The sequence below is a fragment of the Pseudophryne corroboree genome, chromosome 3 (assembly GCF_028390025.1).
Source record: "Pseudophryne corroboree isolate aPseCor3 chromosome 3, aPseCor3.hap2, whole genome shotgun sequence".
Classification (NCBI taxonomy): domain Eukaryota; kingdom Metazoa; phylum Chordata; class Amphibia; order Anura; family Myobatrachidae; genus Pseudophryne; species Pseudophryne corroboree.
Window position 1 is genome coordinate 524,725,131 of NC_086446.1, and position 18,870 is coordinate 524,744,000.

Consider the following 18,870-nt stretch of genomic DNA (forward strand, 5'->3'; position numbering starts at 1 on the left):
CTGTTTTGAAGGCAAAGGTGGTCACACCAAATACAGATTTGATTTAGATTTCTTTTCTGTTCATTCACTTTGCATTTTGTTTAATGATAAAAAAAACTATTAATACTTCTATTTTTTTTTTTAGAAAAAACATTCTTACTTTGTGGCATTTCTCCACACCTGCCTAACACTTTTGCACAGTACTGTAGTTCTAAGGGAACCTACTAAGATCTAAAAATCATATAAACATTTTGACTTATTTCTGCTATGCAGTATAACCTATATTTGACTTGATTCAGTCATTTAATACAGTATTACACTATTGCTTTTATATTCTTGTCTTCTTAAGATATGCTGGAGTCTTTGAATGTCCTTAAACCCAAGGGTGCTCTATCACAATGGATTGAACCCACCTGCTCTTGCTTTGTTACTACCTCGAATTTCTTATTTATTCACTATGGACTAGACAGCTACGTCCCCAAATAAAGAAGGGCTATCTGAAAAATTATTTTCTATCTGGTTACATTGTGTGCAAATTCTGTCATCAGAAATAAAGTCAGCATTTAAACGCTGATTTCAGCTAATGACCTGGTACAACCTAACTGTCCTTAACGGGGATGCACTCTTCTATTCAATCAATTCTTACCTTATATCCTTACTTATTTCATGCCTTTTGTTAATGCCTTGACCCATGATCACCATTGTGTCTTGTTAGTTGATGCTCATTGTTAAGGGTATTGTTTTTGGTCACTACTCCTGCTTTATATTGTAAGAGATGCCCTTACCCTCCCCTCCGCTTAATATTCTCATGTACGGTACTCATAACATTGTTACTATACTGGATGTATTATGTCATGCGTATACTAGTGTTAATAAAAAGTAGTATTAAAAAAACAAAACCCAAGGGGAGGCAGTCAATTTGCTGGCAGTCGGGATCCCGGCGGTCAGGATACAGACGCCAGAATCCCGACACCTGGTGAAATTCTGATGGTTGGAATCCCCGGGATCACAACAGCCCGCATATAATACTGATCCCAACCCAAGGGTGCTTAACACGTGGGGGATACAGGACTTGACTGAATAGGTCCAAGCTGACAATATGCAGATATGCCCCATAATGTAAAGCCTTTTTCTGGGAACAAGCAACAGCTGTTCTGCAATAATAAAAAAGAGGCTTAATGGAATCGAAATTTAAAATCTTTGGTTTATCAAGAAGGGCTTTTACATGCCATAGAGCCGGCAAAAGGATGGTTCCTCAGTGTGTGTGGTTTATTTACTAAGCTTACTGGTGTATTAAGGCCCAACAGTAAAAAGGGGATTGATTTTAATAGCAATAAACCCTTTGTTTTTTTCTATTAAAAACATTGCCCTTTTGATTTGTGGTGTTAAACACATTGGGAAACAGCAGCTTTTAGAAGCCACCGCCTAGAAAATAAACCACCATGACATCAATTTTGAAAAATGGAGATGGAAGCGTATGGTCTGCAGCCCTTTTGCAGCGACTTGCACTGAACTACCTCTTCAGACAAGCAATATGGTAAAAATAAGATTTTAAACCTACCGGTAAATCTTTTTCTCGTAGTCCGTAGAGGATGCTGGGACTCCGTAAGGACCATGGGGATAGACGGGCTCCGCAGGAGACATGGGCACTTTAAGAAAGACTTTGGATCTGGGTGTGCACTGGCTCCTCCCTCTATGCCCCTCCTCCAGACCTCAGTTAGAGAAACTGTGACCAGAGGAGACGGACAGTACGAGGAAAGGATATTAGTTAATCTAAGGGCAAGATTCATACCAGCCACACCTTATAACCTGGGATATACAATCTAGTTAACAGTATGAACAACAACATATCATCGGTCCATAACCGACGAAACTATAACATAACCCTTATGAAAGCAATAACTATATACAAGTCTTGCAGAAATAGTCCGCACTTGGGACGGGCGCCCAGCATCCTCTACGGACTATGAGAAAAAGATTTAACGGTAGGTTTAAAATCTTATTTTCTCTAACGTCCTAGACGATGCTGGGACTCCGTAAGGACCATGGGGATTATACCAAAGCTCCCAAACGGGCGGGAGAGTGCGGATGACTCTGCAGCACCGATTGAGCAAACAGGAGGTCCTCCTCAGCCAGGGTATCAAACTTATAGAACTTTGCAAAGGTGTTTGACCCCGACCAAGTAGCAGCTCGGCACAGCTGTAGTGCCGAGACCCCTCGGGCAGCCGCCCAAGATGAGCCCACCTTCCTAGTGGAATGGGCCTTAACCGATTTTGGTAATGGCAATCCTGCCGTAGAATGCGCCTGCTGAATCGTGTTACAGATCCAGCGAGCAATAGTCTGCTTTGAAGCAGGGCCGCCAACCTTGTTGGCTGCATATAGGACAAACAGTGCTTCTGTTTTTCTGATCCTAGCCGTTCTGGCCACGTAAATCTTCAAAGCCCTGACCACATCAAGGGACTCGGAATCCTCCAAGTCCCGAGAAGCCACAGGCACTACAATAGGTTGGTTCATATGAAAGGATGAGACCAACTTAGGTAGGAATTGAGGACGGGTCCGCAATTCCGCTCTATCCATATGGAAAACCAGATAGGGGCTTTTATGTGATAAAGCCAATTCCGAAACTCGCCTAGCCGAAGCCAAGGCTAACGACATGACCACCTTCCAAGTGAGATATTTCAACTCCACTGTTTGAAGTGGTTCAAATCAATGTGACTTAAGAAAACTTAACACCACGTTAAGGTCCCAAGGTGCCACCGGAGGCACAAAAGGAGGCTGAATATGCAGTACTCCCTTCACAAAAGTCTGTACTTCAGGCAGAGAGGCCAATTCCTTTTGAAAGAAAATGGATAAGGCCGAAATCTGAACTTTAATGGAGCCTAACTTTAGGCCCAAATTCACTCCAGTCTGTAGGAAGTGAAGAAAACGGCCTAGATGGAATTCTTCCGTAGGAGCATTCCTGGCCTCGCACCAAGAAACATATTTTCGCCATATCCGGTGATAATGTTTAGATGTCACGCCCTTCCTAGCCTGTATTAGCGTAGGAATGACCTCATCCGGAATACCTTTTTCCGCTAGGATCCGGCGTTCAACCACCATGCCGTCAAACGCAGTCGCTGTAAGTCTTGGAACTGACAGGGACCCTGTTGCAACAGGTCCTGTCTTAGAGGAAGAGGCCACGGATCTTCTGTGAGCATTTCCTGCAGATCCGGATACCAGGTCCTTCGTGGCCAATCCGGAACAATGAGTATTGTTCTCACTCCTCTTTTTATTATTATTCTCAACACCTTGGGTATGAGAGGAAGAGGAGGAAATACATAGACCGACTGGAACACCCACGGTGTCACTAGGGCGTCCACAGCTACCGCCTGAGGATCTCTTGACCTGGCGCAATACCTTTGTAGCTTTTTGTTGAGACGGGACGCCATCATGTCTATTTGGGGAAATCCCCACCGACTTGCAATCTGTGCGAAGACTTCCTGATGAAGTCCCCACTCTCCTGGATGCAGGTCGTGTCGGCTGAGGAAGTCTGCTTCCCAGTTGTCCACTCCCGGAATGAACACTGCTGTCAGTGCACTTACATGATTCTCCGCCCAGCGAAGAATTCTGGTAGCTTCTTGTGCCGCCTTGGCGGTTTACATGAGCTACTGCGGTGACGTTGTCCGACTGAATCAGCACCGGTCGGTCGCGAAGTAAGGTCTCCGCTTGACGTAGGGCGTTGAATATGGCCCTCAGTTCCAGGATGTTGCTGTGAAGACAAGTCTCTTGACTTGACCAAAGGCCTTGGAAATTTCTTCCCTGTGTGACTGCTCCCCAACCGCGGAGGCTCGCGTCCGTGGTCACCAGAATCCAATCCTGAATGCCGAACCTGCGGCCCACTAGAAGGTGAGCACTCTGTAGCCACCACAGGAGAGAAACCCTGGCCCTGGGGGACAGGGTGATCTGCTGATGCATGTGCAGATGTGACCCGGACCATTTGTCCAATAGGTCCCACTGGAAAGTCCTTGCATGGAACCTGCCGAAGGGAATGGCTTCGTATGTCGCCACCATTTTTCCCAGGACTTGAGTGCAATGATGCACTGACACTTGTTTCGACTTCAACAGGTTCTTGACTAGAGTCATGAGTTCCTGCACTTTTTCTTCCGGAAGATCCTGTGTCCAGAATCATGCCCAAGAAGGACAAGCGAGTCGTAGGACCAGCTGCGACTTTGGAATATTGAGAATCCAGCCATTTCGCTGTAACACCTTCAGTGAAAGGGACACGCTGTTCTGCAACTTCTCCCGTGATCTCGCTTTTATGAGGAGATCGTCCAAGTACGGGATAATTGTGACACCCTGCTTTCCAAGGAGCACCATCATTTCCGCCATAACCTTGGTGAAAATTCTCGGGGCCGTGGAAAGCCCAAACGGCAACGTCTGAAATTGGTAATGACAATCCTGTATCGCAAATCTCAGGTACGCCTGATGAGGAGGATATATGGGAACATGCAGGTATGCATCCTTTATGTCCAGCGATACCATAAAATCACCCCCTTGCAGGCTGGCGATGACCGCTCTGAGCGATTCCATCTTGAACTTGAACCGTTTTAAGTAAAGGTTCAGGGATTTTAAATTCAAAATGGGTCTGACCGAACCGTTCGGTTTCGGGACCACAAACAGGGTTGAGTAGTACCCCTTCCCTCTCTGAAGCAGGGGAACCTCGGCCACCACTTGTTGAAGACACAATTTTTGAATCGCCTGTAACACTATCTCCCTTTCCAGGGGAGAAGTTGGTAGCGCCGATTTGAAAAACCGGCGAGGAGGCACCTCTTCAAATTCCAGCCTGTATCCCCGGGAAACAATTTCCATTGCCCAGGGATCCACCTGTGCTTGAACACAGATGTGGCTGAAAAGTCGAAGACGTGCCCCCACTGGAGCGGACTCCCTCAGGGGAGGCCCAGCGTCATGCGGTGGATTTTGCAGAGGCCGGGGAGGACTTCTGTTCCTGGGAACTAGCTGTGTTGTGCAGCTTTTTTCCTCTGCCCTTACTCCTGGCAAGAAAGGACAATCCACGTACTCTTTTGCTTTTATTTGAACGAAAGGACTGCATTTGTTAATGAGGCGCTTTCTTAGATTGTGAGGGAACATAAGGCAAAAAATTCGATTTACCTGCCGTAGCACTCCAAACAATTCCTCACCCTTGTACGGCAAAAACTCCATATGACTCTTTGAGTCGGCATCCCCCGTCCACTGTCGGGTCCATAAGACTCGCCTAGCAGAAATGGACATAGCGTTTATTCTGGAACCCAGTAAACTAATGTCTCTTTGAGCATCCCTCATATATAAGACAGCATCTTTTATATGCCCTAGGGTCATTAAAATGGTATCCTTATCAAGGGTCTCAATATCCGCTGATAAAGAATCTGTCCATGCTGCTACAGCACTACAAACCCAGGCCGACGCAATTGCCGGCCTGAGCAACGTACCAGAATGAGTGTAAATGGACTTCAAGGTAACCTCCTGCTTGCGGTCAGCAGGATCCTTGAGGGTAGCCGTATCTTGGGACGGGAGCGCTATCTTTTTTGATAAGCGTGTCAAAGCTTTGTCTACCCTAGGGGAGGATTCCCACCGTATTCTGTCCTGTGACGGGAAAGGATACGCTGTTAGAATCCTTTTGGGAATCTGCAGTTTTTTGTCTGGAGTTTCCCACGCTTTTTCGCATAATTCGTTCAGCTCATGTGAGGAGGGAAATGTGACCTCAGGATTCTTTCACTTATACATGTGTACCCTCGTGTCAGGGACAGAGGGTTCCTCAGCAATATGCAAAACATCTTTAATTGCGATAATCATATATCGAATACATTTAGCCACCCTTGGCTGCAATTTTGCATCATCGTAGTCGACACTGGAGTCTGAATCCCTGTCGGTATCTGTGTCAACTATTTGGGATAGTGGGCGCTTCTGAGACCCCGAAGGTCCCGGCGACATAGGGACAGACATGGGTTGACTCCCTGACTGTACCCTAGCTTCAGCTTTGTCTAATCTTTTGTGCAATAAATTAACATTAGCACTTAAAACATTCCACATATCCATCCAGTCAGGTGTCAGCGCTGCCGACGGAGACCTAATATTCATACACTCCCCCTCCTCCTTAGGTGAGCCTTCAACCTCAGACATGTCGACACACGCGTACCGACACACCACACACACAGGGAAGCTCTTTTCTGAAGACAGGTTCCCCACCAGGCCCTTTGGAGAGACAGAGAGAGAGTATGCCAACACACACCCCAGCGCTATATGACCCAGGAAAAACCGCAGAATGTTTACCCAGTAGGCTTATGTATAATGTATATGCGCCAATTATGTGCCCCCCCCCCCCTCTGCTTTAAAACCCTCTTTCACCGTGTGTCAAGCAGGGGAGAGTCCGGGGAGCTTCCTCTCAGCGGTGCTGTGGAGAAAAAATGGCGTTGGTGAGTGCTGAGGGAGAAGCCCCGCGCCCTCGGCGGCGGGCTTCTGTGCCGCTCAAATTTACTAATAACAGTGCCCAGCTGTACATGTATATATGTGTATTTGCCACCTGAGGTGTTTATTGCTGCCCAGGGCGCCCCCCCCCCCCCCCCTGCGCCCTGCACCCTTACAGTGACCGAAGTGTGTGAGGTGAATGGGAGCAATGGCGCACCGTCTCACTGCTGTGCGTTACCTCTTATGAAGATCATGTCTTCTGCCGCTTCTGAAGTCTTTTCCTCTCATACTACCCGGCTTCTTTCTTCCGGCTCTGCGAGGAGGACGGCGGCGCGGCTCTGGGACGGACGGCGAGGGTGAGACCTGCGTACCGATCCCTCTGGAGCTAATGGTGTCCAGTAGCCTAAGAAACAGAGCCCTGAAACTCAGAGAAGTGGGTCTGTTTCTCTCTCCTCAGTCCCTCGATGCAGGGAGTCTGTTGCCAGCAGGCTCCCTGAAAATAAAAAACCTAACTAAAATACTTTCTTTTACAGGAAACTCAGGAGAGCTCCCTGAAAGCACCCAGTCTCCACTGGGCACAGTATCAAACTGAGGTCTGGAGGAGGGGCATAGAGGGAGGAGCCAGTGCACACCCAGATCCAAAGTCTTTCTTAAAGTGCCCATGTCTCCTGCGGAGCCCGTCTATCCCCATGGTCCTTACGGAGTCCCAGCATCTTCTATGACGTTAGAGAATGGATCATGGCTTCAACAGCAGCGTCACTAAAGAGCGTCCGGAAACACACTGCAAACTTTGCAACCAATTTCAATTAAATACAGTGAGTATCAAGAGCACGTATACCCTCAGTAATTCAAAATTGATCCCGATACCCGTGTAATGTTTTGCAGCCGCAATTACGTGCGCAGTTTAATATGCCCCTAGGATTAATTTTGTCAGAAGACAATTAAGCTACCACTAGGCCTTCAGAGGATGGGAGGAAGCCGGAGCAAGCAGTGAGAAAACATACATACATATGAGCAAGCAGTGAGAAAACATACATACGCCACGCAGATAGGCACAATTCACAATGCTCTTGACTACTGAGCAGTTAATTAAACTGAAACTGAAGTGGTCTTCTAACTCAGTGTTATACATTAGCCACGTAATAATAGCCTAAAAACAGCTGTCAACAGGAATAGCCGTGCACTGTACATACCATTGATAAGAATATTGACCACCATTGCCGGGTGTCATGGATTCGTTTGTAGGTAAAAGAAACCACATACGTCAGTAGCACAGATGCAGGCACATAGCCTATCAAGCAAAAGATCTGAAAGTAAAAGGAATGTTTCTCAAATACTCACTCTGGCCATTAGACACTGCAGTGAAATTTAAGTTAGTGTTTTATTTTTTTTCAATTCAACAGTGATTGACTGAAAACATGTTACATGCATCTCCATGAATTTCCGATCTGCATCTGCCGGTGGTGACCATCGGAACACACGTGTAGTGCGTCGCGGGAGCATGCGCCCATTGTCTCTCCTCAATCCGCCTCTGAATTTCCCCCTTTGTCTCTGACCCCTTACAGTTATATAATTCAATGTTTGTTATTATCGAAAGCAATTATTATATATCCTTAAAAAAGTAACTAAAATCTCACTACAAGATCTTGTGTCTTACCTAGTTATTCATTTTACCATAGGTAGTGCATCTGCAATATATAAAACTATAGTCTAAAAAAACGTACCAATGTGATAAATGTTCCAGCGTACAGGTGAATCCCTTTGTTAAAGATAAACAATGTTCCCAGCATAATGGTGAGGATCAGAAAGAACAAAGGCATATCTACTGCTGCTTGTCCAACCCAGTAAGCTGATTGGTACAGTCCGGACATCTTTAACTGAGTATATGCTTTCACCTTGTGTTGGAATAAAATGGCTATGGGTTAATAATTCACATTCACTAATTGCTTAATACATGCAGTTATTCCCATTAAAACAAGGGTACTGATTTCAGACATTATCAACAAATTAGTAAGTATATTTGGTTTATAAAAATGCAAACACCAGTCTATTGTTTTTAGCTGTTGACCAAAAACGTATTATGTAAGTATCAATTGTAATATCTGCTGGCTAAAAAAAAAGTTTCTTTACATTAAACTTAAAAAAAAAATTAAAAAAAAATGCAATAGCACAGAAACAACAGCTGTCTGCTTTATGAAAAAAAGACAAATTTATAAAAGACACACAAAAAGTGTAATATACTGTTTGTCTGATTAACGCAGACAGCCCCTATCCGTATCTTTGCTGTATTCACAATCAACCAATCACAAGATCGTCATCATCATCAGTGCACTTGATCCTGACCATCCACAATTAATGCCAGGCTGCTGTTGCATGTGCTTGTAGTTTGGGCATGGGCATAGCTATATCACTCAAGATATGCTACACATGCAGGGGCACCAAGGGGAAAGGGGGGTACACTTTATCTGGGCTTGGGCTTGTTGGAGGGGCCGGGCAAGGGGCCCAGGTCACTACTGCTGCTGCTCAGCAGCAGCCACTCTACTCTGCCCAGCACACGTTGCTCTGTGCTGCGCTGCAGAGGGTGCAGGGAAGGTGCTGCCGCTGAGCAGCAGCAGACTCCTCTCACTGCATGATGTGCCTTCTGTGCTGCTATGCAGCAGTGCACCTGGCTGAGCTGCATGTGGTGCCCCTCTCTGGAGCATGCAGCACTGCAGTTTTTTTTACATTGTTTGTGGGAGGGGATGTTGCCATACTTTCCCCCATTTGGCCACCCCCCTCCAATACCCAGGCCCGTCCCTACTCTCGACAGCCATGGCTAGACGACCTGGCATAGTGCTCGATCGGCATCCCCATCAATGCAAAATGGAAGCCAGCTTAGACAAATGAGAGAACGATGGGTAACACCACATACATGAGATTTTATTTTTCTTACCTTATGATTATAAGTGTTCTCCATTGCAAAATAAGGTAGCATGCCTGCAGCTATGATTCCCAAGTAAATGACCAGAAAATACAGAGAGACTTTAAATGATATATCCAAATATTCCTGTTGAGACAATGATTGCAATATAACGATAGCATAGTTACATACTTAGTGAGGTTGAAAAGAGGCAAAATGCCCATCGGGTTCAACCTGTATTTTGTGATCAGCTGTTCATATTATAATGCACCTGCTGATGTAATGGCTTAGTACCAATTGACAACAATGATTCTTATCACTCCCAGATTAATGTCACTATGTTAATTGCTATAACCCTGGATACATTTTCCAGTTAGAAATGTGTCCAATCGGTTTTTAAATGCATTTACAAAGTCTACCATTACTACCGTCTCCGGCAGGGAGTTCCACATTTTTATTGCCCTTACCTAGAACCCTTTCCTACGTTGTGTACAGAATTTTCTCTCCTCTAGCCTCAGCGAGTGCCCACGTGTCCTATACAGAGTTCTTTTAATAAACAAATCCCCAGCTAACTCCTTGTAATGCCCCTTTACGTATTTGAAAATGTCCCTTTACGTATTTGAAAATATTAATAATGTCACCTCTTAGTCGCCACTTTCTAGTGTATACATATTTAGCTTAGCAAGCCTTTCCTTGTACTCCAGTGTCTCTAGCCCTTTAATCAATTTAGTAGCCCGCCTTTGAACCCTTTCTAGTTCCGCGATATCTTTTTTATAATGTGGTGCCCAAAATAGAACACAATATTCCAGGTGCGGACGTACCAATGATTTGTACAGTGGCAGGATTACCTCCTCGTTCCTTGTCTCAATGCCCCGTTGTATAAATGCGAGCACTTTACTTGCCTTTTTTGCAGCATTTTGACATTGTGTACTGTTATTAAGCCTATTATCTATGAGCACCCCCAAATCTTTTACCACCACAGTTACCCCTATAATTTCCCCATTTAGAGTGTATGATGCTTGTGTGTTTTTTGTCCCAAAAATGCATAATTTTGCATTTTTTTATACTGAACCTCATTCCCCATTTAGATGCCCAAACTTCAAGTTTAAATAAGTAATTTTATAGAGCCTCCACATCGCTATCTAAATGAACTACTTTACACAGTTTAGTATAATCCGCAAATATTGACACTGTGTTTTCCAGGCCTATTCCTAGATCGTTGATAAATATATTGAACAGTAGCAGGCCAAGTACGGACTCTTGTGGTATTCCACTGATGACTGGTGCCCATCTGGAGAACATCCAGTTGACCACCACTCGTTGTACTCTGTTATCCAGCCAATTACCTATGTACAAATAGTATATCCTAGACCAAGTTCCTTTAATTTGATGATCAGTCTCCTGTGAGGCACTGTGTCGAAGGCTTTTGCAAAATCTAAATACACCACATCCACTGCTTTTCCCTGATCAAGATTTTCACTCACTTCCTCATAGAAGCTAATTAAGTTAGTTTGACATGATCTGTCCCTTACAAACCCATGCTGACATTTGCTAATAATCTTATTAACCTGAAGATAATCCTCTATGCTATCCCTCAAGATATCTTCCAATATTTTACCCACTATAGAGGTTAAGCTAACTGGTCTATAGTTACCAGGATTATTTTTAGTTCCCTTTTTAAATAAAGGCACTACCTCTGCTATGCGCCAATCCTTAGGTACCCTGCCTCTGCCTCTGATCTGATTGAACTCTGGAAAATCAAGTATAGGGGTTTTGCTAGCTGTGACCTAAGCTCCATAATAATCCTTGGATGAAAACAATCTGGGCCTGGTGATTTATTAATATTTATTTTGCTTAGTCTCTCCAGGACAACTTCCCCACTTAAACAAGCATCCAGCCAAGAGTCATTACCTTCACTATCGTTATGCACTACTCTCACCGACTGATCCTCCCTGGTGAATACTGAAAAAAAAATTGTTCAGTATTTCCGCTTTTATTTTATAGTTTATCAAAACTCCCAATTCATCTTTTAATGGGCCTACGTTCTCCTTTAACCTTTTACTGTTTATGTATTTATAAAACTTTTTAGAATTGCTTTTACTCTCTATAGAGATTTGCTTTTCGTTTACAATTTTAGCTGCCCTTATTAATTTTTTGCATTTTTTATTGCATTCCTTGTAATGCTGGAATGACTCCTCCCCTCCATTAGATTTAAATGTTTTGAAAGTACACCTCTTTTTAGCCATTGCTTCTTTGACCTCCTTATTAAGCCACATTGGTTTGTTTTTAGTACTCCTGCGTTTACTGCTCATGGGAATGAATTTGTGAATATTGCTATCAAGCAAACCTTTTAAAGCATCCCACATTTCTGTTGTGTCTTTACCATGAAACAAAACTTCCCAGTCAATGTTGTTTAGTGCCTGTCTTAGCATATTGAAATTAGCTTTTCTAAAGTTAAATGTTTTAGTTGTTCCCTTATAGCTATGTTTCTTGAAACTGATGTCAAATGTGATCATAAAGTGGTCACTGATTCCCAAGGTCTCCCCAACTTTAGTGTTTGATTTAATTTCCACATTATTGGTAATAACTAGGTCCAGAATAGTTTTACCTCTAGTTGGGTCCTTGACTAATTGAGTCAAGTATTGATCCGTTAATGTATTTAAGAACCTGCTGCTTCTAGTTTTTACACATGAATTGCTACTCCAGTTTATATCAGGATAGTTAAAATCCCCTAACACTAGGATGTCCCCCATTCCCGCAGATTTTTCAATTTGGTGTAAGAGTTGTTCCTCACCGTGTACACTAATATCTGGTTGCTTGTAGCACGTGCCAATGACTAGTTTCTTTGCCTCTGTTCCCCCACTTGTGATCTCAACCCATAGCAACTCCACGTTATCTCCTGCCTCCTCGAAAATACCCTCTATTTAGTTTGGGTTTAGACATGGTTTAACAAAGAGACATACCCTTTTGGTAACCCTGTCCCTCCTGAAAAGAGAATAACCCAGTCGTGAGAGTCGTGCCACCTTAGCACAGTGGTTGTTCCACATTTGGAAACACAAAGATCGGTATCCTATAAGCCCCCATGGCATTTCGGTCGATCGAAGTGGCTGGATATCGCGATTAATGACCGATGGTCATTATCACAGTATCCAATTAGAGGCCATTTTGATCAGCTGAAATTGGATCCACAATCGCTCGAAAAACACATCAGATCGGGGATAAGTCCCATGTCTTATTGTGGTTCCGGCAGCCCCTTATAGTGGATTATGATTTGAGTGCCTGAGGCTCCAGAAGCATAATCCCTAATAAGTGCTGGCATTGGGTGAAAAGGATCCCGACATCGGGGCTAATAGCCCCCCGGCGATCCTATTAGCAGTGGTAAAGTACCGCTGCTAATAGGATACTGCCCAAAGTGCTCTGGTATTCCTCAGAACAACAAATATTTACTGCACATTTTCTCGCTATTCAGTAGTGTACAATATTCCTGTCTGTAGTTGATGAAAAATTCATATGAATCGCCAGCATATGTTTACATATAAATTAGATAATTAGAACATGGCTATTACTTTACATGAATATGGAAAACAAGCAACGATTTCTGAAAACAATATATATTAATCTACTGTAAATGCATGACCATATCCTGCCAATTGACATCTACTGTGGAGACAGGAAGATCTCACCTGAGGAAATGGGCTGCTGGAAACCTGGATGCTTTCATTCACATGCAGTTGTCTCAGCAGTGTGTTACTGATTGTATTAATAAGGACAGGTAGAGAGTGAACCATGGTGCTGTTAAACACGGCTTCGTATGTGTAATACTAGAAAATACAGAAGCACAAGCCAGTTCAGAGACAGGGTCAGCCTTCCTTAGAGGAACATGTTTGCTATTGCAAAATATATTTCTTAAAACCATTCATGGAAGATAAAGTTTTCTAAATCATCATCATTAACAAACCAAAGTGGCTGAAAAGGATAAAAGATTGGATTTTTTGCATGCAAGTTACTGATAATGACTAAATATGTAAGCCAGAACCACAAATGTTTCTGAGAGGAGCTCAATGAGAAAAATAAAAACTACAATAATTATACTTATAATGTGCCACATGCTAGATCCACCAGGGTGTCTCATGGCTCAAATGGCCCCAGCGCTGCACTGTGTAATATAACAGCTCATTAGTTTCATACATACTCAGGGGGCTCTGCCTGCGACTTTCCCTTAAAATGAAAGTTTTTTATTTCATCTCGTTGAACTCTGCCCAAAACGATTTTTAAAAAAAATACATCTAGACTCTACTCACTACTTACACCCTCATACCTTTCCAGAACTTATGACATCCAGAGCCCCATTGTGAGGAGAAACAGACATGTAGTCGCTTCCATTCATCTGTGCCACTTTAATCTTCTGGACGTTCAGAATGTTAATTAGGTCATCTATGCTGTCACCTAGGTACAAATAGACAGATATATCTATCTCTCTATATATATATACACACATGCATCACATAACAAACATGTTGTACACTCCCCATGTACATTTATATGCCCAGTTTCCACCCACACAATGCCAACTTCATAGCCATTGTTTCACATATACCCATAATGCACTTCCCAGAGTAATGCGACAGATGGCTATAGAAATAAAAACCATTTTCCATAAATCAATAATATAAGAATCTCAGCTGCTCTGACCCTGCAGCCGCCATGCTCCTCCCATCCCCTCCCTCTCCTTCATAGCAAACATATTCCCTGATAGCAGTGGCTTCTATCATCCGGATAATGCCAGATAACAAAGGACACCTTTGGATGCCTAGTGGAGTCCATGACTCGAAGGGTCAGAGCTGTTTTCATGGCACAAGGGGGACCTACACAATATTAGGCAGGTAGTTTTAATATTATGGCTGATTTATATATACTGAGAGTTCAAAAAGTCCCTGGCGGCAGATTTCCTCTGCAGCCATGGGAGACAAGAAAGGGACAAAGCCAGTGAGGAATCACAGAGTAGTCAGAGACCCTGCAGCACAAGCTTATTTCAAGCTGCGGTCAGTGGTACAGCTATGGACTGCTGTCAGTGAGGCAGCGATGGGCTGCTCTTAGTGAGGCAATGATGTGGTGCTGTCAGTGAGGCACTGATGCGCTGCGGTCAGTGGTACAGCTATGGACTGCTGTCAGTGAGGCAGCGATGGGCTGCTCTTAGTGAGGCAATGATGTGGTGCTGTCAGTGAGGCACTGATGCGCTGCGGTCAGTGGTACAGCTATGGGCTGCTGTCAGTGAGGCAGTGATGCGCTGCTGTCAGTGAGGCAGCTATGGGCTGCTGTCAGTGAGGCAGCGAGAGGCTACAGTCAGTGAGGCAGCAATGGGCTGCTGTCAGTGAAGCAGCAATGGGCTGCTGTTAGTGAGGCAGTGATGGGTTGCTGTCAGTGAGGCAGTGATGCGCTGCTGTCAGTGAGGCAGCGAGGGGCTGCTCTTAGTGAGGCAATGATGTGGTGCTGTCAGTGAGGCAGCAATTGGCTGCTGTCAGTGAGGCAGCTATGGGCTGCTGTCAGTGAGGCAGTGATGCGCTGCTGCCAGTGAGGCAGCTATGGGCTGCTGTCAGTGAGGCAGCGAGGGGCTACAGTCAGTGAGAAAGCGATGGGCTGCTGTCAGTGAAGCAGCAATGGGCTGCTGTTAGTGAGGCAGTGATGGGTTGCTGTTGGTGAAGCAGCAGTGAGGCAGCGATGGGCTGCTGTCAGTGAGTAGTGTCTCTGTGAGTGATGATAGGGTCTTATTCATGTTTTTATGGAATTGTACAGCGGCAAGGAAGCAGCGGTGCAATTCTGTCTAATTAAAATTTCTGATGCAGCAGGAGGTGTCTGTAGGAGATAAACGCCTCCTTGGAGAGGATTTCAGTACTGCATCTGAGGAAGCAGCCTTGGATCACCATCATGACCATCGGTCGCTAATCACAGGCACTGGTCAGTATGCGTAAGCTGAAGCAGACCCTGGACCTGTCACGTCATCAAAATGGGGGCAACGCTTCCCTGTTTTAAAGAGCAGTGCTGGGTGCCTCCCCCACCCTGCCCCCCAAACGCTGCAGTATGTCAATCATACTGTGGCTAATGGGGCTGGGCCTGAGAAGACCCCCAGACATCATATTTTCCTATACCATCGGGTTGCATAGAAGTATGAATAAGGACCATTGTATGCAGTTGGATGAGTTTACAGATAAAAGTGTGACAGTTGGGAGTAGTTCGGGTGTGTGGTTACTGTTAGGGTCTCCTGCCCTGTGCTGCCACGTCGTCATGGCAACCGGGAGACAAGTGCTAGTGGAGTAACCTGAGCGCAGCTGATACTCCGGTTCGGGTCTTTTGCTGTGCAGTGGTTATAGGCTCTGTGCACGGCAGGGGATCCGGTGCTGGTTTTTGTGCTCACAGTCTGTGAGGTCTGAGTGGGGCGTGGACAGCACCTGCTTTATAAGGCCTCTTTTCAGGGTAAGCAGATGCTGCTGAATCTTTGTTGGTTAGTCAGTTCATGAAAGTTAGCCAGTACTGTGTAGCTTTGTATTTGTTTGTTGCTTACTGCAAATAGGCCTGGGGATTTGGTATTACACTCTGCCAATCCAGACCTAGCAGTAAGACTGGAGTCAGTCGTTTAGCTTGCTGGGGTTCTGTTACTACTCTGTGAACTTAGCAAGTTTGCGGCTGTATTCTAAGACTTGCCTGTCTAATCCTGTCTCACTGTGCAAGGTGTCAGGGGTCAGTTTAGTGGCAGTAAGCTAAAACCTGTGCACTGCAAGTGAGAAATAGGATTGTGGAGACTCTCCTTGTGTCTATCATTCCATCTCTGACCAAGGAGTTTACTGCCACACCCGTTGGTAACCCTTTAGGGTTTTGCTGTTGCCCTTAGCAACAGCATTTCGGGTTCTCTACGTATTAAAACACAACATCTTGCTTTTTCCATCTGTGCAGTTCTAATACAAGGGAGATACCCAGTTCCTTAGCCTCTGGGCTTCTCTGTTCACTTTGTGTGTATTTTGTTACCCTATTACCTTCTGTGTACGTTATGTCATATTCCCCAGTTTGTCTGTGAGTCCATTTGTTTTGCATAACAGTTCAAACACCAGTACATTCCTGCAGACACTGGAGTGCATAACAGTTCTGACACCAGTACTTTCCTGCAGGCACTGGTGTGCATAACAGTTACGCTGGGAACTCTGCGGTTATTGGGAAATAATACACGGTCATGTGATCTAAAGTGTCCAATCATGTTACTGAGTTTTCTGTCATTATGCCATGCCACTTTCTAAATATATATATACATACATACACTTAGGGGGGTATACGGAGCTTTTAGCTATTTTTAGGGCGAATCGTGATTTGCCTTATGCAATAGCAGGGACGGTTTTATGAATAGGCGAAACATTCAACAGGAGCGAAAAACATGTGGATCGGCGGATTTTCACTTCACAGATTGTTTTCGATGATTTTGAGGAATTTTTCGCCAATGCCTTTTAACTTAAAACAAAAAGGTCAAAAGGCATTGGCAAAAATGCCTTAAAAACGGGTGAAAATAGCTCGCTACATGTCTGAAATGATCAGAGCTAATTGAATACTCCCCTTAGATGAATAAAAAGATATTAAAAATAAGGATTAGTATTACAAAACGTAATAATGTATATTTAGTATCATATAACATTTTCTATATCTGTTACCTTTTCCAAATCGTTTTACTGGTAGACTAACTGTAAAGTTAAGTTAATACACTTATAATTTAGAAAGCCTGCAAAAAAATAAAATAAAAAAAGCACAGTAGCACAGAAGCAACTACAAAGTATTACAGCAAGTTTGCCACTAGCTATCACTTGCATATAGAATACCTGTAGAACTCTGTACTAATAGGCTCGTTAGATACTTCTGGCTCTTCTGTCCTTGACGCAGAAAGTACAAGTCTGGTGACAGTTTGATAGGAACTGACGGTTTTTGGTTGTACAAGTGTAAGATATTTATTGCTGCCTGGGTGGCTAGGAACAGAAACAGAAACAGCGACCTAAAAGAAAAAAAAGTTGGGTTTAATGTGTGTGTGTGTCTCTGTTTATTTCACTTCGTTTCCCCTAAGAACATGACGTGATGAACAGCATTAGTGGTAATACGATTACATTAAGGATCTTATTCAGATTTGTAAGTAAACAGAATTGAAAAATGCGTCTGGTAAAAAAAAAACAAAAAAAAAACATTTTGCCACATGTTCATCGCTGAAGTGAAACGCATCAACTCTGAACAGGTAGCAAAGTGCAGCTCTCTCCACATGCAAGTAACAGGTATAAATGCACTGGGATATACAACAGGTTTTGTTGCTTGCATTGGAATACACAATGCTGTACACAACACATGTACATTAAATTAAATGGCCATATAGTGCAGATCATCAGTACCTAAGTAGCATCTTAACAACACTAATATACATTTGGGCAACCATATTTATTTGTGTAAAACGAGTATTTAATGTACAGCTACAGCAGTTTCGCTAAATTTGCATTAAAGGGTGTGTTTTAGTCACTGTCGTCCAAATAGATGTTGGCTGCATTAGTCATCGTGATCAGTCCGCAACTTTCACCAGGGTTTCAGTACCCCCAGGTCAGGTCCCTGCAGGCTGACACGTTTACGTCTCTTCCTGCATACATTTTGGACGCAATTTACCTCACTTTCAGAATGAATACAGAATAAATACATTTAACAAATTTGACATTTTTAAATACCTATATCAAGAAATTCTTTACTGCAGAACATGAACAGATGTAGGGGGTCGTTCTGACCCAATCGCTTGCTGTAGTTTATCGCAGCGCAGCGATCGGGTCGGAACTGCGCATGCGCCGCAATGCGCCGGCGCATGCCTGACGGCCGTCGTTCCCTAGCAATCGCCTCTGCCTGACTGACAGGCAGAGGTGGCCTGCTGGGCGGGAGTGGGCGTCACGACGGCGTTTGGCCGCAGTTATAAGGGCACGGTCCGGCCAACGCAGGCCGGACCGTGCGCGTCGCAGTGGCTGCGTGACTTTACATGCAGCCTCTGCGACCAGGGGCAGCGACGATCAACTCCCAGCCAGCAGCAGGAGCTGCGCTGGCCGGGAGTTACTCCACAAATACAAAAGCATCGCCGCTGTGCTATGCTTTTGTAGTTGTGCGGGGGGTGGGGGGGGAAGGGGGCCAGACAGACATGCGGGGCGGACTAGCCCTGTGCTGGGCATCCCCCCCGCATGTCTGGGAACATGATCGTACCTGTGCTAAATTTAGCACAGCTACGATCAACTCGGAATGACCCCAGTAATCTCTCACTATGCTACATTTCAAAGGAGACTGCTTGTATTAATATTGTGAAAAAAAAACACTAAATTGTGTGATAAAACATAGAGTGGCTCATGTAGAATTGGACTTAATTTGCTTTGCTTGCGTCCAGCTCGGCAATGGTGCGTGTGTGTCCAGTAGTATATGCACACACACTTACCGTCCTGCATCTTCCAACCCCCCGCCTTGCTAAGTGTAAGGGATGAGGATGGATGCATAAGAACTTTAGGTGT

At 44.4% G+C, this 18,870-nt stretch overlaps 1 protein-coding gene across 3 annotated transcripts in view; it reads right to left on the reverse strand.

Annotated features, from left to right (window-relative positions):
* Nucleotides 1-18,870, reverse strand: part of ABCA5 (ATP binding cassette subfamily A member 5) — a 339,361-nt gene that overhangs the window by 64,495 nt on the left and 255,996 nt on the right. For all 3 annotated transcript variants that reach the window (XM_063961135.1, XM_063961134.1, XM_063961136.1), the window contains 6 exons: nt 17,176-17,345; nt 13,638-13,765; nt 13,003-13,140; nt 9,353-9,466; nt 8,145-8,315; nt 7,614-7,727 (listed from right to left, as the gene is read on the reverse strand). In XM_063961135.1, the coding sequence (XP_063817205.1) occupies nt 7,614-7,727; nt 8,145-8,315; nt 9,353-9,466; nt 13,003-13,140; nt 13,638-13,765; nt 17,176-17,345 (835 nt within the window). The remainder of the gene's footprint in view (nt 1-7,613; nt 7,728-8,144; nt 8,316-9,352; nt 9,467-13,002; nt 13,141-13,637; nt 13,766-17,175; nt 17,346-18,870) is intronic.